Source organism: Mandrillus leucophaeus, unplaced genomic scaffold, assembly GCF_000951045.1.
Source record: "Mandrillus leucophaeus isolate KB7577 unplaced genomic scaffold, Mleu.le_1.0 Scaffold1608, whole genome shotgun sequence".
NCBI lineage: Eukaryota > Metazoa > Chordata > Mammalia > Primates > Cercopithecidae > Mandrillus > Mandrillus leucophaeus.
Window position 1 is genome coordinate 126,557 of NW_012101597.1, and position 27,737 is coordinate 154,293.

At 35.5% G+C, this 27,737-nt stretch overlaps 2 protein-coding genes across 2 annotated transcripts; one reads left to right on the forward strand and one right to left on the reverse strand.

Moving 5' to 3' along the window:
• The first annotated feature begins 8,383 nt into the window (after positions 1-8,383).
• On the forward strand, positions 8,384-9,328 carry LOC105536592 (olfactory receptor 1019-like). Its single transcript, XM_011975996.1, has one exon. It carries the CDS (start codon positions 8,384-8,386, stop codon positions 9,326-9,328), a length of 945 nt encoding a protein of 314 aa, XP_011831386.1.
• Positions 9,329-18,360: 9,032 nt separating this feature from the next.
• LOC105536588 (olfactory receptor 2G3-like) lies at positions 18,361-19,284 on the reverse strand. The gene has a single exon (XM_011975993.1). The coding sequence runs from the start codon at positions 19,282-19,284 to the stop codon at positions 18,361-18,363; it is 924 nt and encodes a 307-aa protein (XP_011831383.1).
• Positions 19,285-27,737: the final 8,453 nt, after the last annotated feature.

Below are 27,737 nucleotides of genomic sequence, written 5' to 3' on the forward strand. Positions count from 1 at the left end.
TGATTATTCAGAAATTTAAATTTCTAGAAAATTTCTAAGATTAAAGTTTTTTAATTTCTTAAATTTTTAGATAACAATTTTAAGGAATACATAGTATATATCTGTATGTTATTAAAAAGTAATTGAAAGTAATTACTTCATATTATATTAAACTATTATAGCTATAAATATGGTGTAAACTGTTAATGGTTATTCTGCCCTTTCTTCTCTTGCTACCTCCTGCTGTCCTAAGAGAAGTTGCCTTAAGCAGAATTGTCTCTTCCTGATCCCCAAAATCACTGTCCACTCACACATTATCTTTCCCAAGCTTGAGGAAAAAATAACAGAATAAGAGATGAAGGTTATGTATTATTATTGTGACTCTTGGTGTTTGTAAAATTCCAAAATACTGAGATATGGCTAAATAAAATTCTATGCAACTTCTATTGAATGCATGGATGTATATGTTTATGTAAGTTTTCTTTTGACATTTTGTTTTGGTAACTAGAGTTTTATTTCCCTTGGTGACTGAATTTTCTGTTGTCTTTCAGGTATTTTTCATTTCACTTTAAATAAAATTTCCCAAAATAAACATTTTTGGCTTATACCGATTTTATGTTTTTTATGATGTCAAGTCCATGGCATTTGCTCAGGGCAAGACTTTAATGACTGAATTTCATGATTATCTTTCTACTTCCCAAACAGTTCATTTGTCTTTCCCATTATTCAAGAGCTGCTATATCCTTGAGCTTGATATTCTTTATCTGGAATTCGATGCAAAGCTCTGCTAAGTGGTAATGATGATCCAAGAGTGGATGGAAGAATTCTAAGATACAACAGATCTTTCTCTTTCCATCAATCTTAAAGTCTGTAGGTTGATGAAAGACAGTTTTGTCACAGCCAGTTACATTCATCGGTTAGCATTGTGGTCTAAGGAGGTGAATATAGTGATCTCAGAAATGGACAGATTTTCTGATGCCAGAAGAAGTTTTCCCTGCCTGTTCTATAGGTCTCATGCCATATATCACATATTTCTTCACTTGATCTACTGTACAATGGGTATAAAGTTTCAGTTACACAAGATGAGTAAGTCCTAGAGACTGGCTGTGCAACATCGTGCCTGTAGTTCACAATACTGTGTCGTGCACTTAAAAAGTTTAAGAGGGTAAATTTCATGTTAAGTGCTGTCACCACAATAAATAAAATTTATCATGAGCCAGGCATTGAATTAAGCTCAGGATATATGATGAACTAATTTAGACATGACAAAAGATCTCAATAAAACTTAAAATATTTTGCTACAATAATCACCTGAAAAAAAATCAGTCTTCCCTATAGTATAATGTGGATGGCCACAAATGAGTGGTTTTAACGTTATGTCTCCTTTCCTGGCTTTTAAAAAACAATCCGTAAAAGTCATCAAGAAGAACAAAATCATATCAGTTTCTAGTATCAGTGTTTGCCAAAGACTGCTCTTTAAAATGAAGGGATCACCTCAGTCCAATCTACTTGACATGATCCCACCCTGTCAGACAAGCTAGTCAAGATTTGGAAAAGGCAACTACATTTCAATCCTTTGAAAATCTACATAATCAGAAGCACAGACTTATCTGGATTGGTAATGGGCCAAGTTTAGGGACACGTTTAAATTACAATGTAGTTTTTGGCTGTAGTTGATCAACAGTTTACATGCATATATTCATCCAAGTTGCTCTTCCTCAAAATTAAGAAATACGTTGACATTTCTACCTGCAAGATTTGCGATTCATGCTTTAAATTATTACAATTTTCATATAACACATTTTAGAATACCTGATATTGTGGGTGATCTCAATTTCTTCCTGGATGATCTTTCCTGGTTTAATATTTGTGTGATTCCAATGATAAATCTCAGATAACAAAAATAGCAAAAAATTAAAATGAGAACATAGTATACAACTGATTACGGGAGAAAGAGGAAGAGATGCTCCCTTAGTGATACACAGAAGGTGGGATGCCTGGTGTGCTTTTTCTATGTTTTTGCATATTTGAGGTTCAGAAAACTGAAACCCATAGAGTCACTGTGTGCTACATACACTGAACCTAAAGTAATAAGTAGTTCTGAAAGAGAATAGAGGAGAAGAGGGACTCCCTACAGGGATAAAGGGCCTAGACTTAAGGTATGGCTTATTTATGCTTTTAACACCCCAGGGACTGCAATCCCAGCTCACCAATTAAAGTTTGAGAGATTCAGTGTCGATTTAAGGTCCTGGGATTACTTCTGTGGGAAAAATAGCTTACCATGCAATTGATCAGATACTCATAACCAAAATCTAATGGAGAGAAAATATACAATTATATTTACAAACTTGGGTTTACTTCATATACCAGGCCAAATAAATGTCTCCAATATATAAAGAATACCTAAAAGCTCTGAAGAGAAAGATTAATAAAGACATCCAAAAGACAGAAGAAATGTACACTGATAAAATTCGACACCCAAAAATAGAAATGCAAATAAATGGCCCTTTAATGTTTTTAAAAGTTCAATCTTTTTAACAGCCAGGATCCAGTCAGGAGACATTAAGCCACACAGCAATTCTAACAGATAAAATTTAATACAGAGAATTCTCACCTGGTAACATTAATTATCAAGTGATTGAGAAAAGTATAAAGTAAACAGGAAGAACAGACACAGAGCAGCCACTGCCTCTAGAGCTGAGGGGACCATCCACAGTAGGAAAACAAACTGGAAGGCCCCACCCTCCTGTATGGCTCCTTCTGATGTGGTTGTACTGGGTGCTGCTGTGTTCTGCTACGTGGCAGGGACATTCCCTGGCCAGGCCTAGCAAGCAAGGAACCACCCAGAAGGATTAATTTACCATGTCCAGGTGCCGTAGGACCAAAGCAGGGCAAAGATGGGTAAGTTTGAAGTTGAGAGACAAAAAAAGTTGGGAGTGGAACAATATTTTTATTCCTATCAAGAGAAAATACGAATCACAACTAGCTTATAAGAACATTTTCCATCTTTAATATCAGCAAAAACAGAGATGATAGAAGATAGATAGATAGATAGATAGATAGATAGATAGATAGATAGATAGATAGATAGATAGCTAGATAGATAGATAGATAGATAGCTAGCTAGCTAGATAGATAGATAGATAGATAGATAAATAGATAGCGAAATGATAGGTAGAAGAGGTAAATTTATATGAGAAATACAAACCTAGACAATAAACTTTATCGGAAAGACCAGGGAAAGAAGCATACATGCATTGCTTGAGAAGATTGGGCAACATTTAGCAAAACTGCCTATTAAATTTCCCTTTCATCCAACAATTCCTCTTCTAAGAAACCACCCCAGTGATATACTGGACCAAGTAGGGAAAAGCATATGCAATTAGCTGTTTATCATTGCATTTTTTCCTAATAACAAGATCTGGAAACCGACTCAAACGTCTATGAACAAAGACAAGTGATCCTTGCCTCTCAGCCTCCCTAAGTGCTGGGATTACAGACGTGAGCCACCGCACTGGGCCGCTAGCTGTTTCTTAACTATTTTCAAAGAACCCTGTGAGTGCCTCAGCAAAAAGATAAGCCTGAGTGAAATTTCAATGATCCTTTTGCATTTTGATTAGAAACAGAAAGAAGTTCTTCAATCTGCTAGTGAATGAAATCAAAAATTCCTTTTTGCCAGAGGAAGTACCTGAAGTTTCTTTCATGTAAAAATTAAAAGAAAATGTAAACTAATTCCTTTTTTTGTAATGTTTAAGGTCAGGTTACATGTTCAGGTTTGTTACGTAGGTAAACTAGCATCACAAGGATTTATCATACAGATTATTTCATCAGGCAGCTAATAAGTCAAGTCTCCTTATTTTTCTTGATCCTCCCTTCTCCCATCCTCCACCCTCCATCAGGGTGTGTTGTTCCCCTCTGTGGGTTAATGTGTTCTCATCATTTAGCTCCCACTTATAAGTGAGAACATGTGGTATTTGGTTTTCTGTCCCTGCCTTAGTTTGCTAAGGATAATGGCCTCTAGTTTATGGAAAATGACCAGACACATCAGAAAGTTCATGGTGGCAGGTATACAGAACTCTGAATTACTGCTTTTTAATTTATACTTCTTCATTTTCTTCATTGATAAATGTTGGTTTCTTCAAGAAACTTCTATAAGATTTTGTTTGTAGTAGCTCTTTTATGCCACTTAAAATTAGTTTTAAAAAGCTTTACTGAGTTATAAAGATACAGATAACTACACATATTTAATGTGTACAGTTTGATGAGTTTAGACATAAGCAAACACCCATGATATCAACATCACAATCGAGGTAATAGAAATATCTAACACCACCCAGTGTTTCCCTGTGTTCCTTTATTTTTGTTTTTAATTAGAAATAACTTCGTATTTATTTCTTTCTAAGCATTATAGCAATGCATTTATGCCAGTTCACAAAACACAGAAAGTAACCTCCTCTTTCAAAAGACTTTCAGGCATCAGCAAAAAGACTTTTCTCAACTACTCCCTAATTCTCTTTATGTAGGCATCTTTGGGTTGCACAAACACCCCAGGCAGTGCTTCTTACTAACTCAATCATCAGCAGAATGTCTTTAAAAAATTCCCCTGTGTTTCCTTCTTTTATCATTAAATTTGAAGGAGAAAGAGTGAAATTCCTTGGAGGATCACAGTTCATCAAACCTTTGTGTTTCCTGTGAGTGCATAAAGTATTTCATCATATTTCTTCTGGGAATTGTTTGTGACACTTAAATACCTCCTGCACACAGGAGCGAGGGTGGGATGAGCAAGTAGCTCAGACGACGACCAGATTAATTCACCGTGTTTCAGTTCTTCTCGGAATATATCTTTGGTTTAATCCATCAAAGAGGAGGAACACTCAACCTCTCACCAACAGGTAGAAAGCAGGCCAGGTCCTAGGTCTGAATGTAGAAAGCGATGTGACCTGCTGGGGTGGAGTGTTATGCTGCCCAGTGCCCTTTGAGCATGGGTTCTGCTTGGCACAAATTCCCTGCCATTTTAATATTGAAAAAAGACAAAGATCATGGGTTTGGTTTTTAGGATATCTCGTTACAAGTATAAATTCAAAAAATGCTAGGAATGGAAGATTCTACAGAATTTGTATTCGGCACCCCATCTGTATCACAGATAGGAAAGGTGTATCTAATGTAGCAATTTACTGAGGTCAAACAATTTATTCTTTAAAAACCGTAAGACTATAACCAGGATCTCCAGACTCTTGCTCCACTGTTCTTTTCATATGAACTTGAAAAAGCAAGTGATACATAAAAATCTAAAATACATTTTTTCCTTTATTTACTTCCATAACAGAATACTTGTGCTGGTCTTTTGTTAAATATTTGAGTTTATTATTAACAATGGAATATGCTTATTTGCTGAATATTCTACCATTTCTTTGAATCTAATGGGCTGAACGTTGGCTATATGAGACCAAAAAGAAAAGTGTAGAGGTTTTCTTTCCTTTTGCCTTAGTCAAGCTCAATTTTGAATATTACATCCTTGTCTCTAAATATCATTTAATGGAATTGCTACAGAATTAAATTTGTGTCTCTCTAAAAGTTCAGGCAGTTTGTGAAACATCCTCTCTAGGGAATAAGCATGAAACATTTTTTCTAGGAATTATGAGTGCATACTCATCTAATGAATTAAAACATCTATACTTGCACACAATGGCCAATTGCATTAAACACCTAGCACAGGATGTCACTAAATTCAGCCCTTTGTATATATTGTAATAAATTCTTACAGAAAGTTTTTAAGGGAGGCATTATTAGCCCCAGTGAACAAATGAAAAATTATGACTCCAAGAAGCTGAGTATTATGTTGAAAATCAGGAGTAGCAGATGGTAAAACCTGAAATTGTCTGTCCACTATAAATGAGAACAGGCAGGGTACTTTGTGGCTGCTGAAGCACCTTCTAATGCACTGCTTTATTTAATCAGAGCCTTGAATCTGTAAGGGAGGAGGAATTATTTTATAATTACATTTCCAATCAAATGAAATGGATTGACTGGCACATACTCAGCTGTGGATTAGAGTACTGACTCCTAGTGCTTCTTACAAGGTTATCTCTTACTCCTTTAAATACTGCAATCTGGTATCTGCATTTTAATTAGTGTCTGTTTCCTCACCTATAAAGGTACAAGTATAGGTCAGGCACGGTGGCGCATGCCTGTAGTCCTAGCACTTTGGGAGGTCAGGAGTTCAAGATCAGCTTGGCCTACATGGTGAAACCCCGCCTCTACTGAAAATAGAAAAATTAGCCAGGCATGGTGGTGAGCACCTGTAGTCCCAGCTACTCAGGAGGCTGAGGCAAGATAATTGCTTGAACCTAGGAGGCGGAGGTTGCTGCAGTGAGCTGAGAACACACCACTGTACTTCAGCCTGGGAGACACAGCAAAACTCCGTCTTAATAATACATACACACATACATACATACATACAGTATAAGTATAAGGTTGGCTACATGGGTTCATTTTCAACACTAGGATTATTTTTTCTCTTGCTAAAGTTGAAGAATATGCTGACACATAATATATCATTCTTTGCTGGTTTTTTGTTTGTTTGTTTTGTTTTTTCCTGGTGGGTTATTTTAAAATCCCTGCATGAAGAAATAAAGGGAAAAATGAATCCAATGATTACAGCACTACATAGGCAATTGGTAGCCCCAAATTCAATGGCTGATTCTGCAACTCAGAGAATCATCAAGTGACTCTGCCAGCCCCCTCAACCTAGGTTTTTATGTCCTCATCAATTTCATCTCTGAAACCATGTCTGCATTCGCATGTAGTGAGACATAGCTGAACTGGAGTAGGGACAAGTATTTTTCTCTTTTTTGTAGCAGCTTTATTCAGGTATAACTGATGTACAACAAATTAAATATGTTTATAGTATAAAATTTGATATGTCTTTATATAAAGTGTGTATGCATATATATGTGTGTGTGTATGTGTGTGTATATATATATACACTCACAAAACCATTATCACTGTCAAGATAGTAAATAAATCCATTACCCCCAAAAGTTTCCTCATGCCTCTTGATACTCCCTCCCCTCTGTTCCACCTCACACACACCTCTATCCTGGTGACCACTGATCTGCCTCCTATCAATATTAATTATCTTTACACTTTCTGGATTTTTCTAAATGGAATCATACAAGGTATACTCTTTTTTATCTGGCTGTTTTCTCTCAGTCTAATTATTTTGAGATTCATTCACCACATTGCATGTGTGAATAATCTGATTCTTTTAATCATTAAGTAGCATTTCATTTTATGGACATACCCTAATTTACTTACCCTGTCACCTATATACGGTTATTTAATGGCTGGATCATAGAGTTGGTATGCATATGTTTGAGTTTATAAGAAACTACAAAGGTGTTTTCCAAAGTGGTTGTACTACTTTACATTTCTACCAATAATGATGAAATTTCCAATTATTCTATTTCCTTGTCAACACTTGGTATAGTCAGTTTTTTTAAATTGTAATCATTAGTATGTAACATTATTTTATTGTGTTTTTAACTTGTATTCACCTAATGAATATTTGAGCACTTTTATGCATTTATTTGTTATTTGGCTATCTCCTTTGATGAGTAAGTATCTATTGAAATTTTTGGCTGATTCTTACTGGATTGTTGGATTTCTTATTATTAGGTATTTGTATGTCTTTGTATGTTATGGATACAAGTTTTTAAAATCAGAAATATGTTTCTTTTTATTTTTCTCAGGCTAGTCAGTAACTCCGGCTTTTAAAAAAAATTACCTTTTACTGTCTTTTCTTATATTTCTGACCTTCTGCTCCAAGTTTTTCACTTTCTGTGTATGTGTGATGCGTTGTACTTTGAGGTCCTTGTGTCACTTATTTTCCTTTCTGTGTCTACCTGTAATGCAGATAATGAATAAACTTTAATTTTCATTTATATTTGCTTTGTTTTAGAAAGAAGAAATACTCAATGCTGTTCTTCTTTATTCATTAATGAGACACACAATTGTGCAGACTGAGTCAAACATCTAGTACCATGTGATAAATTGCCCCAGAACACCAAGGTCATTGGAGAAGCAGAAGTTGCCATTCCCAAGAAGTTAACACTTCCTTTTCTGTTGTGAATGGGCACATGGAGAGGACACATCACCACTTTTAACAAAGCATTTGGGTTATTCTATCGGTCATAGAATCTAATTACTGGAAAGATTTTTATGAAACATCCTAAACAAAGCCTTCATTTACTGTAGAACTATATGTATACACACATACACTATATATATATATATATATATATCTGGCATATGATTGTTTGTCTTTAGTTTGAATATTTTCAGTGACAGGGAATTTACTACATCCATCAGTAAACTAAATCCAGGCACATACAACCTTGAAGCAATGGATACAGAAAACCACTCAGTGGTGACTGAGTTTATCTTCATGGGCATCACCCAGGACCCTCAGATGCAGATCATCTTCTTCGTGGTTTTCCTCATAGTTTACTTGGTTAATGTAGTGGGGAACGTTGGTATGATTATCCCCATTATAACAGACACTCAGCTTCACACACCCATGTATTTTTTCCTCTGCAACCTCTCCTTTGCTGACCTAGGCTACTCCTCAGCCATTGCCCCCGGGATGCTGGCTGACTTCCTAACAAAGCACAAAGTTATCTCCTTCTCCAGCTGTGCCACCCAGTTTGCTTTCTTTGTAGGTTTTGTGGATGCTGAGTGCTATGTCCTGGCAGCCATGGCCTATGATCATTTTGTGGCTATCTGTCAACCCCTCCGCCATAGCACCCTCATGTCCAAGCGGGTCTGCTTGGCTCTCATGCTGGGCTCTTACCTGGCTGGTCTAGTAAGTTTAGTAGCCCACACTACCCTCACCTTCAGCCTGAGTTACTGTGGTTCCAATATCATCAACCATTTCTTCTGCGAAATCCCACCACTCTTGGCCCTCTCTTGTTCAGACACCTACATCAGTGAGATCTTGCTCTTCAGTCTGTGTGGCTTCATTGAATTCAGCACCATCCTCATCATCTTCATCTCCTATACCTTTATCCTCGTTGCAATCATCAGAATGCGTTCAGCCGAAGGCCGCCTTAAGGCTTTCTCCACCTGTGGGTCTCACCTTACTGGCATCACCCTCTTCTATGGCACAGTCATGTTTATGTACCTGAGGCCAACATCCAGCTACTCTCTGGACCAAGACAAGTGGGCCTCTGTGTTCTACACGATTATCATCCCCATGTTGAATCCCTTGATCTACAGTTTGCGGAACAAAGATGTGAAAGCTGCTTTCAAAAAACTAATTCGAAAAAACCTCAATAATAACACAAAATGAAAATCTGTTTTTGTCATGGGTAAATAATAGTAGTGGAAGGAGATAGAAAATGCACATAACTTTTTGATAAACACTACCCAAGTTACCATCTCCTTGCTAAGTGAATATTAAATTCTGAAGGGTGGGCTCTAATCCTTAACTCTACAATCTGAAAGAAGTATAAACTAAATTAGTATTTTTGAAAGACATACTGGGCAAGATGCATTCATTTCTTATTCAAAGCCAGTTTACATATTAATTAGAAATTGGGACAGGACTCAATAGGAGAAAGAAATAACCAATCACTCTGAAGCTTTTTTTTTTTTTTTTTCCTGGGGTCATGAGGAATGCCAGGTCCAAATGTTGATTTTTTTTTTTACTCTCAAAAGAAGTCAGACAAAATGTAGTTAAAAACATGGAGAATGGGGCTGGTGTGAGGGACAATTTAACCCAGTCTGAGATCTATCCATTCATATATTTAGCAAAATATTTTAAGTGTTATGTGTGTGCCAGGTTCTAGAGGGTGTAAACACAAGGCTTTTTTTTGCCAACAAGGAGTTTGCTTTCAGTGATTGTATTCTCTCTCTGAATCTGCTGCCGCCAGTAACTAAATCAGTGACTCTGCAAGTCCAAGGATGAGAGCGGGGATTTAAGTTCTGCTGGTAACTAGCTGTAATTAAGGAATAAAATTGTCTTCTTTTTCTGTCCTCAGCTTTCCCTTTAGTGGGTTAAGTGGTTGGGTTCAACTAATAATCACGGGATTTCTTTGACCTTCTCTGCCTAATGTTAAAAGGGAGTAGGCATCAAAGTTTTGTCAACTTTATAGATTGACATCTTCTTGGCCCTCAGAAAATCCAAGAACTCTGGGACTCAAAGATAAAGTTGGGTGCAATCTCTAAAGCTAATTTTAGCAAGATTGTAATGTCTACAAGATTAGCTTGCCTGTTCCCATCTAAAATTAGTCCTGTCTTGTATCTTAATTAGACCCCCACTTCCCTTGGGTGCTGTGGTTCTCCATGCCCTCCACCAGCATCCCCAGGCCCTTTTCAAAGAACAGTCTCATTAACCCTGATGTGTGAATGACTGACAAGAAAAAATTATATAATTTTTATTCACATGTTCTAAAGTCTACAAAATACTCAATTGAAAACAAGAATGCCAGGTATCAGCAGCAGATTGAGATCTTGGAAAAGCTAACATTTTCCCAGATGTGCTGAAATTCTGTCATAATAACAGTTTTGAATACTTATAATCAATCATCGTTCTATTTCAACCCTTCCTCCAGTGCAACATAGTTAAAAGTCAGGGGAACACAATGGTTGCTTTAAAGTGTAGAGCTGCCATATTCATCATGAAAGGCACTGAAGAGTTTTTAGGATAAAAAACCTAGGACTTACTGGGGTTTATCTGTACACAAGTTGTAATTGATCTAGTTTAAAATTAGTCATATCACAACTTATTTTGGGGAAAGAACCACCTGTAGCTAATGCACAGATATAGAGTTGACGGTTCAGAAACAGTCCAGATCTAGCCTTCAGTTTCTTTTTCTCACCATTGTGAAAATCAGGTATGCTCTGTGAAATATAAGAAAAAAGGGCTTTGCTATACCATTAACTATAAACCAAGTACATGTTATAATTGAAAGAGCAGTTGCCTTAGAATCAGGAATCTTGGAATCCCATTGCTAAATCTTTGATCAGTGACCTTGTGGCTGCAGGGCTACCTTTTCTCATTTCCTGTACTCACACAATAAACAAACCACTTTAAATCTTACTAAATTCATACAATAATCATTTGAAACAGATATTACCCTCTTTTTATTTTAAACTATTTTAATATTTTATTTATTTTTAATTTTTGTGGGTACATAGTAGGTGTACGTATTTGTGGCGTACATGAGATGTTTTGATACAGGTATACAATGTGAAATAAGCACGTCATGAAGAATGGCGTATCCATCCCCTCAAGCATTTATCCTTTGAGTTACAAATAATCCAATTACATTCTTTAAGTTATTTTAAAATATACAATTACGTTATTATTGACTATAGTCACCCTATTGTACTATTGAATAATAGGTCTTATTCATTCTTTTTCTATTTACTATTCATCCATAAAAAAAAGAATGAGATCCAGTCATTTGCAACAACATGGATGGAAGTGGAGATCATCATGTTAAGTGAAATAAGCTAGGCATTGCCCTAATTTTAAAGAGGATGAAACTAAAGCTCAGATAGGTCAACAAATTTGCCAACATGAAGAGATACAAAAAAAAAAAAAATCAATCCAAGGCTGCACTTTCCACTTACTACTGGCAAACATGCAAGTTTTGGACTATTTATACAGGAGCCTTCCATAGGTTCTGCTGTTTTCCAGCTGTGTGACCATGGGCAAGTTACTTGATCTCTTTAAGCCTCAGTTTCTTCACACACCAAGTGGGAATAATAATACTTATCTTTTAGCATTTTACAAAAGATAAGCTGCAATCTCTAAAAAGTATTTGTTACATATACCCAGTAATGGGATGGCTGGGTCATATGGTACTTCTAGTTCTAGATCCTTGAGGAATCGCCATACTGTTTTCCACAATGGTTGAACTAGTTTACAATCCCACCAACAGTGTAAAAGTGTTCCTATTTCTCCACAGCCTCTCCAGCACCTGTTGTTTCCTGACTTTTTAATGACCGCCATTCTAACTGGTGTGAGATGGTATCTCATGTGGTTTTGATTTGCATTTCTCTGATGGCCAGTGATGATGAGCATTTTTTCATGTGTCTGTTGGCTGTATGCATGTCTTCTTTTGAGAAATGTCTGTTCATATCCTTTGCTGCTATAAAGACACATGCACACGTATGTTTATTGCAGCACTATTCACAATAGCAAAGACTTGGAATCAACCCAAATGTCCATCAGTGACAGACTGGATTAAGGAAATGTGGCACATATACACCATGGAATACTAGGCAGCCATAAAAAAGGATGAGTTTGTGTCCTTTGTAGGGACATGGATGCAGCTGGAAACCATCATTCTTAGCAAACTATCACAAGAACAGAAAACCAAACACCGCATGTTCTCACTCATAGGTGGGAACTGAACAATGAGATCACTTGGACTCGGGAAGGGGAACATCACACACCAGGGCCTATCATGGGGAGGGGGGAGGGGGGAGGGATTGCATTGGGAGTTATACCTGATGTAAATGACGAGTTGATGGGTGCAGCATGCCAACATGGCACAAGTATACATATGTAACAAACCTGCACATTATGCACATGTACCCTAAAACTTAAAGTATAATAATAATAAATTTAAAGTATTTGTTACATAAAACAACATTTAATAAACATGAATTCCTTGTATTTTCCTTCATTTATATGTTAAGTATTCATAATTATGCCATCAATGTGATATAATAAAATAAGGACAGTAAGTGTTTTGTTTTCCATGTAGTTAGTGGTAGAAATATTCACAAAAACATATAATGGCAAGGTAAAAATGGATAGAAGTTGGAAAATCTTGGTCTTAGTCCCAGTCCCACCAATAATTGTCTCAAAACCCTTAATCACTGTACCTCAGTCTCTTCATCAATAAAATAAGAACTATTTATACCTTATCTACCATATATGTTTGCCCAAATAAGAAATCTATAAATATTTTGTGTTTTAAAAAGCCCGACTTCTCTTTTACAGATTAACAACTTTTTCCAGTAATAAAATCAAACAAAGGTAAACATGCCAATCATATTCTCTACAGTATGCTGCAAAATCATATGAATTGAGGTTTTCTCAAACCAACCAAGAGGTGGTAACCACTGTACTGGGAGTTGTGAAGGCAAATTTGATGCAGAAATGGTTAAGAACAGAGATGTCAGAATGAGATATAGCTGAGATTCAATTCCGCATTCTCTATTCTTGAACTATATGGCCTCAGGTGAGAATTTTCTAAGCAATCTGTGCTTAAGACTTGGTGGACAGTATAAGATATATACCTGATCTCATGGAGTTTGCATTTGTAGGGAGATAAAATAGATCAAATACCTTGTATCACAGGAAAAACAATAATAAATGCCAAAAATGAATCACAAAGTTCTGTAATAGCTCATACTAAAAGATATCCTCTCCCAAGGGAGCATTAGATTAGAGGCTTTATGGAGGAGAGGGAATTTGGATTGTCTTTGAAACAAGGAAAGAGGAAAGCAAATGAGATAGAAAATACCAGAGGGAAGAAACATATGAATGAAGGCAAAGAGGCTGGAAACAATGGAATGAGTCCATTTGGGTTGGATGCCCAGTGGAAGGGTTGAAGGTGGAATGTAGCTTAATAATCAGGCATCAATTTAAAGACATGGGAGTTTATCCCTTGAGAGCAGAGATTTCTGTCACATATCCATCATTAGAGCAACCTTTGGGAAAACAGTGCAGCCACACAGCCATCAGGCTGGCAAATCCAAGTAGGTAAGCGTTTTCCAGGTGGGTTAGTGGAGTCTGGAGCTTAAGGATTAGCATAAGAAAATCATGCATACGGAAAAATGTCCTGTTATACTTAGTTCAGTGTGACTTTAACAGTGACTATAGCTACAATTATTCTGAAAACATATATTGTTACAGGTATTGGGACATGTGGACTTTCTGTTGTTGTAGGAGTTTGTCCTTATAGGCATTACCAAGCTACTTCCTTAGCTGTGAAAATCTTAGGACCTGGGTCATGACTAGTAAGGAATGTGCCTTGCTAGTTTTAAGATGGAATTGATTTTAAAATGGTGTCACTCTAGCTCCCCTAGGCTCCTGCTTCCCTAGCAATATGTCCTGGGACATATTAAGTGGGCAGCCAGTGTTCACTGAACAAATGAATGACCATACCTTGCTGGGCTAGAGAAGAATTACTGAAACCTAGATCCAACTCTGGGTCTTAGAAAATGTACTGGAGATATGTATGAGCTCCCTAAGATTCACAGGACAGTGTTAGTAGCCTTATTTCTCACAATAAAAGTTATGAAAGTTTAAATGCCATGTCAATGTGCTTTTAGCTTATAAGTAGTGGAGCTGGAATCAGAACTATAATTTCTCCTGATTCTTACTCCAATATTTTATAGCATAGAGAAATATATTGCACTGTAGAAAGTGGTTACCATGATTAGCATTAGGGAACAAGTTTAGGAAACTTCTATAAAGGGCTGGATATATGGATTCTTCAGTCTAGTGATTTGATTAATCGGTCAGGATTCACACAAGATTGTATTATGACGCACTTGTTGAAAAATTCACATTTGCCTATAACTATGGAGAGCTAAATCTTAGCAAGGTCAAATAGACTAGAAAGGCCATTATAACATGAATAGGTAGAAAGAAAGAGGCAAAATAAGAGCTGATATCCAAGAATCATTTCAGGTTCCATATTTGCTGAAAGAGTGATATTGATTAGGCATAGTTAGTTTCACTATGAAACAAAGTCTTTCGTAATATTTTATAATCCTCACACCACTTTGTAATTGTGGTACTAATTAAGTCTTTTCAAGTTAAGAAAAAGACAACCATTAGGAAAAATGGTAACAGAATCTATGATAGTAGTGTTTATTATATCCTCTGTACCAAAAGTGAGGACATTAAAACCTTCCAATGTTGCATTATTCTTAAAATTAAACAGCCAAGTCCAAAAAGTGAAAATGAAAAGGCTATCTCAGAATAAATTTTGACAGTTTATAGTAAATCTATTTTCAAGGACAATAGACATGATGATGTCAGATAGAAAGATAGATAGATAGATAGAGGCATGAACCCGGGAGGCGGAGCTGGCAGGGAGCCGAGATACTGCCACGGCACTCCAGCCGGGGTAACAGAGTGAGACTCCGTCACAAAACAAAAACAAAACAAAAAAAGGCAATTGTTCTTTTTTCTAACAATGATTGTAATATATATCATACAGAATTACCAGCTAAATATCTTTAAAATATCTTATTTTCATGTCAAAAGAAACAAACATAGGCAAGGTGGAAACTTTGATTGAAGTCTAGACAAGACATAGGATAGGAAACAGGCTATCCAGATTGCATTATTTGTTTTAGTTCACCCAACTTTAAATTACTGACGACAAACACACTGGTCAAAAATGAATGAATGGATTCCCGTTTTCACCAAGTCCTGTGCTCTTGGGATTGCTATAATCAAAAAAAAAAAAAAAAAATCAAAAAAATAGATGTTGCTCTGGATATGGTGAACAGGAAACACTTCGACACTGCTGGTGGGAATGTAAACTAGTACAACCACTATGGAAAGCAGTGTGGAGATTCCTTAAATAACTAAAAATAGAACTACCGTTTTATCCAGCAATCCCACCACTGAGCATCTACCCAGCGGAAAAGAAGTCATTATATGAAAAAGATAGTTGCACTCACATGTTTATAGCAGCACGATTCGCAATTGGAAAAATCTGGAACCAACTCAAATGCCCACCAATCAACGGGCAAATAAAGAAACTGTGATATGATTTAATACTACTCAGCTATAAAAAGAAATGAATTAATGGCATTCAGTGACCTGGATGAGATTGGAGGCTATTATTCTAAGTGAACTAACTCAGGAATGAAAAACCAAACATCATTATGTTATCACTCCTAAGTGGGAGCTAAGCTATGAGGACGCAAAAGCATAAGAATGACACAATGGACTTTGGGGACTCAGGGGTAAAGGGTGGGAAGTGGATGAGGGATAAAAGACAACAAATAGGGTGCAGCGTATACTGCTCGGGTGTTGGGTGCACCAAAATCTCACAAGTCACCACTAAAGAACTTACTCATGAAACCAAATACCACCCCATGTCCCAATAACCTATAGAAAAAAAAAAAAAAAAAGAATAAATGAAGTCAAGGAATTGGTGTAAATAATGAATTGCTAAAAAGCAAATCTTTACTTCCACTTGTTTTATATATTTATAAAGGCTAGGCGCCCTCATGAGAAGGGTTTTGCAATGCTTTCTGCATTTTGATTCATTCAGTTTTAGACTTCAAGAGGTAAGAGGGGCTAATAATATTGTGGATCAAAAAATAAATGTTTTAATTGAATATACATTTAGATATTTTGTGTTTTTTAAAATTAATAAATTATGTTTCTGAATTATAAAGTTAACTGCTAAGCATGCTTGTTTATTTGATAATGTCTGAGAGAATTATAAATGTTACTTTCAATAAATTGTTCTAAAGGAAATTTGTTAAACTATGTATTTCTATTCCTACTTTATGTATTAATCAAATACAAAATATATCAAGTCATCCATAAAGCAAGGTGAATATGAAAAGCAACAACAAAGAAAAAATAACTACTGTGTAAAGAATTTGACTATTTGGTTAGTGATTTTGCTTTTAGCTTTTTAAATATTTTTAATTTTAAGTCAGTGATGTCTAATCTACCTGTGCAATTAGACATATCTTATTTACTGTTTATATATGATCTTTATGTTTATTTAGAAAAAAATTGTTTCATTTTAGTTGTTGGATATATCTGAAAGATGAACTTTAAAAAAAATTTTACTCCACATTATTGAATAAACCAGTAAGAAACTTTCAGAGTTTGTCTCTAATTTAATAATGTGTAAATCACAGACCATATTTAATTAAATATTAATATTAATAGTTTATTAATTTTATTAATACTAAATTATATTTAGCTACTCTTTTAATTCAAAGAATAATTTTCCTTAAACATACTGGCTGAAAAGCATGAAAACACTGGAAACGCTCTCACAAACATGTGCTGCTACTTAATGTCCAGCACACATCACACAGAAAAATCTCATGAAAACATTAGTTGTGCTGTATCGCTCTTCTTCAGAATGCTTACATTTTACTAAGTATAAGCCCCTACTGCTCTCCACAGTCCCTCAGCTTTGCATGGGCTAGCAGCTGCTTCCCCAGCCACACCTCCCATGCTCTGACTGATTCCCTCAAAGGGAGCACATTATTTTACACCTCCAGTTTTGGTCCAACAACTCTTTACTAAGAAAGACCTCAATCTTTCTCTTATATCTCTTTCTGGTCCTTGCATGTAACCTCGTCAGAGGAGGACATCCTGCCTATTGCCTATCACTGCTTCTTGAACATTATTTCTTTATTACAGCTATCAAAATTTGTCACTTTATGTATACTGTATATAACATAGATAATAAGTACATGACATATATATGCTTTGAGGAAAAAACACATTTCTATTCTGTTTAACATTATATTACATAGTCATGCAATAATAGGCTACTAATGAATAAATGAATCCTTTAATGTGTTAATTAACATTTGACCAAATCTTCTGCTTCTGATCATTGCCATCCTCCTATACACACAATTTGTCTAAGGTCACCAGGAACTAACTTATACATAAACAAGATGTTTCTGACCCATTTCAAAGATAGGGAACACACATCAGGGGAACCATGGACTCTTTCTTCAAACCTAGGAAGAAATAGAGCTATCACAGGATTTGTGGGAAGAAAGGAGTTTAGGTGAAATTTAAATGAAGCAATATTTTGATAGAATATTACCAAGTAGGATACGTAAAGGGAACAATGATAAGTCCAAACCAGAGTAGATGTGGGGGTCCCCTTTTCCTGGAAACTACAAAATTAACATAGATGCGGACTGTTGCATTAAAAAATCTTTAATCTGAATTTCTGCACCTGAGTTGGAAATTGAGATTTCTCCTCTGCATCAAAGTGACTTAGATTCTGCAGCACAGAGAAAAACATTTCACCTCACTGATAAAATTTCAAAAAATTAACGTCAGATAGTCTGTGACTTTAAAGAAACAGGTGTTTTGTTTTGTTTTGTTTTTCAGTGAATAACACAAGAGCAGTAGCTCAATGAAGGGAGTTGTTTGGACACATTAAAACCCTGCCGTGTGCTTGGAGGAAACGTTTTTTTCTGCTGAGTTTACACCTGGATTTATGTGCCTTTTATAAATGGCAAGGCAGGTGTTGACTGTCTAAGCTATTTTTCACTCTCTCACTTCATAATCAGAAGGTAATTATGTTAGATTAAGAGTGAAAGTTAGTGTCTCATTAACAGCTGTCACGTCCTCCGCTTTGCAATAGCTCTCCTTAAAGCTCCTTTCACATCTTGGTTCCTCAAGCTGTAAATCAAGGGGTTAAGCATAGGTGTGATCACCGTGTAGAAAACCGCAATGATCTTGCCGCCAGCCCAGGAGGACCTCGACTGGGGTCTCATGTACATGAAGATGGCAGTCCCATAAAATAAGGTCACCACTGTCAAATGGGAGGTACAAGTGGATAATGCCTTATACCGCCCAGAGGCTGACCGCATCCTGAGAAGAGATTGAAGGATCCGGACATAGGAAACAGTAATGAGGAGGAAAGGGACGAAGACAATGATGATACTGAAGATAAAAACAACTAGCTCCGTGAATGAGGTGTCGGTGCAAGCCAGAGTCAGGACAGAAGGTACCTCACAGAAAAAGTGATTCAGGATATTAGGCCCACAGTAGGGCAAGCTCAATGTGAGAACATTGATAACCATGGAACTCAGGAAGCTACTGGACCAAGAAATGACTGCCAATTGAATGCAGGTGTTTTGGTCCATAATGAAAGTATAATGAAGAGGATGACAAATGGCTACATATCTGTCATAAGCCATGACACATTCAATCATTCCAAAGGAGAGGGAGAAGTACATCTGAGTAGCACAGCTGGAGAATGGGATGGTGTTCCTTTTCCCCACCAAGTTGGACAGCATTTGGGGGACATTGGTGGATGTGTAGCAAATGTCCAGAAAGGATAAATTAGTGAGGAAGAAGTACATGGGAGTTTGGAGGCAAGGTTCCATCTGGATAATAATGATGATTATAACATTTCCAGCCACAGTTGATAAATAGAAGAACAAGAACATAATAAAAAGAATCAGCTGCATCTTTGGTTCAGAGGACAACCCCAGGAACACAAATTCAGTGACAGTGAAGTTTGTGTTTATTGACTCCATCTTTCAAGGCATCTTCCTCTCACAGTACCATTGACTCAACTGAAGACAAAGTCAAATTCCCTATATGTCAGAGGTTTGGAAACTCAAGATGGAAAAAATAAGGAGAAATCCTGGTCTAAGACTGTGTCCTGAGTATCTGAGTTTTAGTACAAATGGAAAGCTTTTCTCCTGCTTTTTCAGGGAATATATGATGAGATCAGACTGTCAAATTCAAATACTGATTTGAGTTAAGCAAATATTCTTTCCTTTTCTGAAAGGGAATGCTCTTTTGCCTAGTCATAATCATTTCAAACTTGATTCATTCTTCAAAGACTTAGTTACACTTCACTTACTTCACAAAGATCTGATTCTTGCTGTTGTTGTTCTCCACCTAACAACAGAGCAACACAACACATCACTCAAATAAATGGCAATGAAGATTATTGCTTCATGCATTACCCCACCCACTAATCTACACATAAAGCCAAGCTTCCTCTACATTACCCTGATGCAACCTTCTAAGTCCTTAGACACCCTGACACCAAAAAAAGAATGTGCACACTAACAGAAACCGTCATGAGGCACATTAATTGGCAATTTTTCCACGTTACCATTTCCATACTGTGGAATCTGGGATGATCTTATTATGCATAAAATGAGAATAATAATAGAATATATTTCATGATAAATTTTAAGGACTAAAATTAATAAGATATACAAAGAATTTAAGACAATGTCTACACATGGGAAGTAATCCAGAAACAGCATCTATTATTAATAGACCTAATAACAAAGTGATTTTACACTCATCTGGAATTTTCTCTAATAATAATAAATTCAAGGAAATAATGTTAATGAAAATTATCTAGACAAGTTAAAGTTACTAGGTCTACTTCCTGAGAACTCCTTGAGCCCCACCTGTGCCTATTTGCTCTTAGTTCATATGTAGTGTTAGTATGTTTGGTTAACTGACTTCTATCCCTGAGCAGTTCAAGAGGAACAACTTAAAAAGACATTTCGTAATGATAAAGCCGAGAAGTAGGCATAGTTAAATAGCAAAAAGTAGCTGTCAATTATTCATCCATTGATTTATTACTTTTTTTATTTCTTTGGTCTTTTTTTCTTTCTTTCAAAACTAACTTTTTGATATTGTAGTATGTAGTAGACACAGAGTATACATTGATAAATATAACATACATTCATAATACTGTCGTGAACTTACAGTCACGGCAATTTGCCGTAAAGGAAGCAAACTGGTTCCTAAGGGAGTAGAGACTCTTGCTCAAGACGACATTAAAGAAACAAGTAGTTACAGGTCAGGAAAAACAATATATCAAAGCATCCTTTTGTGAATAATATTGACTCACATGTAGTATATATTAGATGGCTTTCACAAGCTTTTATTTAAATCATGGTTTTCAAATAAAATACTTCTATGAACTGGCAAAACTTTTCATTTAAAATTTCATGTCCAGGGATAAGAAAAGATGGACCTGGAAGGAGGAGAGAGAAATCAAGTCACAGTGTCCTACTTCATCGGAGGTAGGAGGGAGGGCAGTGGACAGGACAATTTAATGCTGCCAGAGCTCAAATAAACCCTTCCTATTTTCTACTCTTCTTAAGTCTTTATCTTATATTAGGAATAAATTTACTCTCATGGTAGGCATGATATCAGTCGAAGCTTATTGTCAAGCAATCATTTATTCTTTACTGAACAACACTAATGCTCAAAAGCCATCTAATTATATTTTAAAAAGTTGACAAAAAGGCACAACCTGTGGCTTACTTACACTTTACCCTATGCCAGGGTGTATGGAATTATATCAACACATTAGGCATTGTATGTATTAAATGGATAAATGACTCATCTTTCTATTCTGCAAATCATAGAAAGAAACCTAATATATCTTTTACATCAAAGTAGAGAAGTCTAATTTTCCTTCATAAATTCAAGATTTGCAAAAGCTAAAAACTTTAATTTCTATAATTTAAACCACCTGTATAAGTGAATACATTTCTTTCTCCAATGCGTAACTAAATTTATGACTTACATTTGGTAGATAAGTTTGATAGATAGTGATGATATTGTTAGTCTCCAGTAACACTTCATTTTCAGGGAATAATTTTGCAAAGCAATGTAGTGTAGGGGTTAAGACCATAAACTATGGACATGAATAATTTGGACATAAATTCTGATACTGTCATTTCTGTGTTGAATCACTTGGGCAAATTTCTAAAATTCTCTAAACTTACCTTTGTCCTGCATTAAGCAAGAACTGTATTAATACATAATTCATAGAATTATTTTGATGATTATATTAGAAAGTGCACCTGACAATTCTAACATAGTATCTGACACAGGTTAACTACTTTATAAATTATAATTAGGGTATTATATAAACTCCAGATTTCTTAAATTTGCTACTAACTGACTTGGGTTCTCAGAGTGGAAACACTACTAGATATAACCATATTGGGAGTATTTGTCATGTCACTGTAGAGGTATTTAGACGCTACATAAACTCATACAAACCCTATGTGCATTTAGCATCACCAATACTTATGATATCCTTTCATTGATTATCAGTTTGCCAATAAATATTACTAAAAAATCCATTTAAAACTTAAAAACTTTAAAGACTAAGCAGAATAAATATTATATTATAACATAATCCTATTCCCCATCTAATTAAGTAAGAACATTAGGGAAGGTTGCCAAGCAGGCCAAAAAATACCTTTCTAATTAACCTATTATTGAGTTATAAAAGGTATTCTGGAGACATAATTGTCATTTGATAAAATAAAAACACATCACTTACAGTGCTTAAAAATTACACTATATATGATAACTTGCCACTTAGTGTGAGGTAGCTTCACAAATCCTCTTGAATTAATTATTGGAATCTGGTTTTGATCAAAGCATGTAGGAAAAAAAAGGAGAATATACAAGCTGAGGCTCCTGGAATTCCATGCCCTCATAGAGAGGCAAACTTTAAATTAGCAAGAATGTTGTGCTGGAAAACTTCATAACAAAAGTTAACAAATTCTGATGTGTAGAGGTGAATAAATCACCTCTTCTTCCAACAAAAACTCTCTCTACAGAAAGAAAAAAAAATCACCAAAAGAACTGATACTTGTTACTACACACTATGATTATTGCAGGGCAAGCATTTTGCTAAGTACTTATTTCATCTAAAATATATTTATATCCATTTTAAATAGTAAGATATTGCCGATCAGAGAGGCTTTACAACTTTCCCAAAGTTAGAATATTTATCAGAATCACAATTAGTACCCAAGTCTGAATAATACCAGTAGGTCCTTTAGTTAAATAACTGCTGTTAATTTTTATTTTATTATAATCATTTTACCTCTCAATTGGCTATTATAAACACAGGAAGAACAGACAAAGCATACCTTAAGGTCATAAGGAACATATGGATACAATCTGCTTAATACCTGTCATCTCCACATACTCATGCAAACAAAATCCCATAAAAGACAAGGCAAATGCTATCCATGTGAAAACATACAACTCCATGGAAATAAAATAAATATTTTTCTGATGACTATAAATGAGATACTGTTATAATACAACTTGTTTTATATATTTAAAAAGAGCATGATAATGAATTCATACACAGGGAAATCCTTAAGTTGTGTGAGATTTTTCATTTTAGGGCCCTAGGCTTAATTTTCAATTCTTGAGGGATAATGTCCCAGACCAATAGTTAAATTTAATGATTCATTTCGAGAGATTCCTTGTTGATGTGTTTACTCTTTTCTCCCATTCCTCTCCCACTGAATTAAACTTTGTTCATGGGTTAAATGTGGCTTGCTATCTTAGTGACCAGGGTATTTTCACCCCTCTATGTTGCTTGTCATGATTAGTCATAAAAATGAGTTTATTCATCACAGGAACAGCAATACCTAAAATAGAGGCTTCAGGGACTCTGCACAATCAACAGGAATTTAGAAGTGGTTATTATTCTAGAACATTTTCAATTACTCACATAGCAGATTTGAACTCCAGGTTGTCTTTGCTCTGATCATAGCACACTCTAGACCCTTCTCTTACTGCAATGGCTATACACAGTTTGTAAGGGAACAACAAGGCTTGCACTGAAACTTACCAGCAGTGTGACCTGCAATATGCCATTTCACTTTAATGAGCATCCATTTATTCATTTCTTTCTTTTCTCTCTCTTCCTTTTTCTTTTCTTTTTTTCTTTTTCACAGTTGTTTATTGTTATACTTTAATATTATACTTTAAATTCTGGGATACATGTGCAGAACGTACAGGTTTTTTACATAGGTATATATACACATGCCATGGTGGTTTGCTGCACCCAACAACCAGTCATCTGCATTAGTTATTATTCCTAATGCTATCCCTCCCCTAGTCCACCACCTCCTGACAGGCCCCGCCGTGTGATGTTCCCCTCCCTGTGCCAATGTGTTCTCATTGTTCAACTCCCACTTATGAGTGAGAACATGCAGTATATGGTTTTCTGTTATTAGTGTGCTGAGAATGATGGTTTGCAGCTTCATCCATGTCCCTGCAAAGGACATGAACTCATCCTTTTTATGACTGCATAGTATTCCATGGTGTATGTGTGCCACATTTTCTTTATCCAGTCTTATCATTGATGGGCATTTGGGTTGATTCCAAGTCTTTGCTGTTGTGAAAAGTGCTACAATAAATATACGTGTGCATGTATCCTTATAGTAGCCATACTGCCCAAAGTAATTTATAGATTCAATGCTATCTCCATCAAGCTACCATCAACTTTCTTCAAAGAATTAGAAAAAAAACTACTTTAAATTTCATATGGAACCAAAAAAAAATGCATACAGCCAAGACAATCCTAAGCAAAAAGAACAAAGCTGGAGGCATCATGCTACCTGACTTCAAACTATACTACAAGGCTACAGTAACCAAACCAGCATGGTACTTTTACCAAAACAGATTTAGACAAATGGAACAGAACAGAGACCTCAGAAATAATACCACACATCTACAACCATCTGATCTTTGACAAACCTGACAATGATAAGCAATGGGGAAAGGATTCCCTATTTAATAAATGGTGCTGGGAAAACTGGCTAGCTATATGCAGAAAACTAAATCTGGACCCCTTCCTTGCACCTTATACAAAAATTAACTCAAGATGGATTAAATACTTCAACATAAGACCTAAAAGTATAAAAACCCTAGGAGAAAACCTAGGCAGTACCATTCAAGACGTAGGCATGGGCAAAGACTTTTCTTTCTTTTCCTTTCTTTTCTTTCCTATTTTTTCTTCTCTTTCTCTTTTTTTTCCTTCCTTCCTTCTCTTTTTTTTTTTTAACTGAAAAGTATTAATTGTGTATATTTATGGAGTGTGATATAGGTTTCGATCTATGTGTGCCTGTAGAAATAGTCAATCAAGCTAACTAACATAAGCATCACCTCATTAACTTATCAGTCTTTTGTGGTGAGAATATTATTCTTTTAGCAATTTCAAAATACACGGTATATTATTAACTTCAGTTACTATGCAGTATATAGATCACTGAAACATTTCTCCAGTACTACCAAAACTTTTTACCCTTTGATCCACACCTCCCCTTCATCTATGCCTTCCCCCACCCCTCTTAACTTCTGATACCACTTTTCTACTTTCTTTTTCTATCATCAACTTTTTTATATTCCACATATAAGTGAAATCAGACAGTATTTACTCTGTTACTGCCTGGCTTGTTTCACTTGGTATAATGTCCTCCAGTTCCATCTATGTTGTTGTGAGTGACAGAATTACCTTCTTATTCAAGGCTGTGTAGTATTACATTGTATATATTTGCCACATTTTGTTTATCCATTTATCTACTGATAGGCATTTAGGTTGTTTCCAAATCTTAGCTATTGCGAATAATATTGTAGTGAACATGAGAGTGTAGATAGCTCCTTGCTATATTGATTTCAATTCCTTTAGACATATATCCAGAAGTGAGATTGCTTGATCTTATAGTAGTTCTATTTTTCATTTTTTGAAGAATCCCACACTTTATCAAAATGGCTGTGCTAACTTGCATTTCCATCAACAGTGTACAAACAATAATTGTTATCATTTGTCTTTTTAAAAATTTACACTTAGCCATTCTCAGAAGTGTGAGGTGATACCTCATTGTGATTTTAATGTGCATTTCCTTTATGACTAGAGATATTAAGCATTTAAAAAAAATATATATCTTAGGCATTCACTCCAAAAAAACAAAATTAAAAGAAGGGAATACTTCCATGCTCCTTTTGTGAGAATGCAATTGCCCTAATACCAAACCCAGACAAGAAAATAAAACTGCTGGCTGGTATCATTAATTAACATAGACGTAAAAGTCCTCAGTACCAAATTCAGCAGCACATTAAAAAATATCATTTACCATAATCAATTGGGATTTATCCCAGGGTACAAGGATAGTTCAATATATGTAAGTCAATAAATGTGGTACACCATTAAACAGAAATAATGGGAAAAGCCACAAGATTATCTGAGTAGATGCAAAAAAAAAAAAAAAGTATAGAAGACATATACCTCAACATTCCTCAACAATAAAGGCTATACATGACGGGCCCACAAGTAACAACATATTCAACGGTGAAAACTTCAAAGTTTTGTTCTCTAAGATCCGGAACAAGACAAGGATGTCCACTCTCATAATTTCTATTAAACATAGTACAGAAAGTCCTAGCCACAGCAATTAGGCCAGAAAAAGAAATAAAATGCATCCATATAGAAAAGAAAAGATTGAAATTGTCCTGGCTTGCTGATGACATAAGCTTATATGTGAAAACCCTAAAGAATCCACCAAAAACAATTAGAATTGCCAAACAAATTCAGTAAAGTTGTAGGTTAATCACCATACAAAAACCAGTAGCATTTCTTTACACTAATAGCAAGCTATCTGAAAAGGAAATTAAGAAAATAATACCATTTATAATAACATCAGAGAAAAAATACTTAGGAGAAAATTTAACCATGGAGGTGAAATATCTGTGTACTGAAGCTATGAAACATTGATGAAAAAAATTGAAGACACAAATAAATATAAAGATATCCCATGTGCATGGATTAAAATTCAAACACCATTAAATGTACACATTACCCAAAACTATCTACATATTTAACATAATCTCTGTCAAAATTCTAATATTATTCACAGAAACTTTTAAAAAGTCCTAAAGTTTTTATGAAATCAGGAAAGATCAAGACAGAAAAAATTACCCAAAACAATCTTGACTAAGCTATTGCAATCAAAGGAGCATGGTACTGCCACAAAAATAGACATGTCGACCAATGGAACAAGATTAAAGCCCTCAAATAAACCCAAGTATGTACAGTCAATTGATTTTCAACAAAGTTGCCAAGAACGCACAATGGGAAAAGCACAGTCTTTTCAATACATGATGCTGAAAAAACTGGATATCCTCATATGAAGAATAAACTTGGGCCCTGATCTCATACCTTATACAAAAATCAACTCAAAATGGATTAAAGACTTAAAATATAAGACCCCAAACTATAAACTACTAAAAGAAAATTTTTAAAATGACCCTCACCAACATTAGTCTGGACAATAATTTCTTGGCTAGGACTTCAAAAGCACAGACAGCAAAACCCAAAATAGACAAATGGAATGGTATCAAACTAAAAGGCTTCTGCACTGCAAAAACAATAAATGATTTTTAATTAAAAGTTAATAACATAAAAGACAGGGCACAGTTTGTGAGAAAATATTTGCAAACCATACATCTGATAAGGGACTAATATCCAAAATATATAAGAAGAATGTGGAGTTGGAGCAAGATGGCTGAATAGAACCCTCCAGTGATCACCCCCATCTCCCCACAGAAACATCAAATTGAACTATCCATACGAGAAAGCACCTTTATAAGAATCAAATATAAGATGAGTAATCACCATACCTGATTTTAACATCAGGTCAAGAAAAGTGGCACTGAAGAGAGTAGGAAAGACAGTCTTGAATTGCCTACATCACCTTTACCATTATGTAATGGCTTTCTTTGTCTCTTTTGATCTTTGATGGTTTAAAGTCTGTTTTGTTAGAGACTAAGATTGCAACCCCTGCTTTTTTTTTGTTCTCCATTTGCTTGGTAGATCTTCCTCCATCCCTTTATTTTGAGTCTATGTATGTCTCTGCATGTGAGATGGGTCTCCTGAATACAGCAGACTGATGGGTCTTGACTTTTTATCCAGTTTGCCAGTCTATGTCTTTTAATTGGAGCATTTAGTCCATTTACATTTAAGGTTAATATCATTATGTGTGAACTTGATCCTGCCATTATGATATTAACTGGTTATTTTGCTCGTTAGTTGATGCAGTTTCTTTCTAGCCTTGATGGTCTTTACATTTTGGCATGTTTTTGGAATGGCTGGTACCGGTTGTTCCTTTCCATGTTTAGTGCTTCCTTCAGG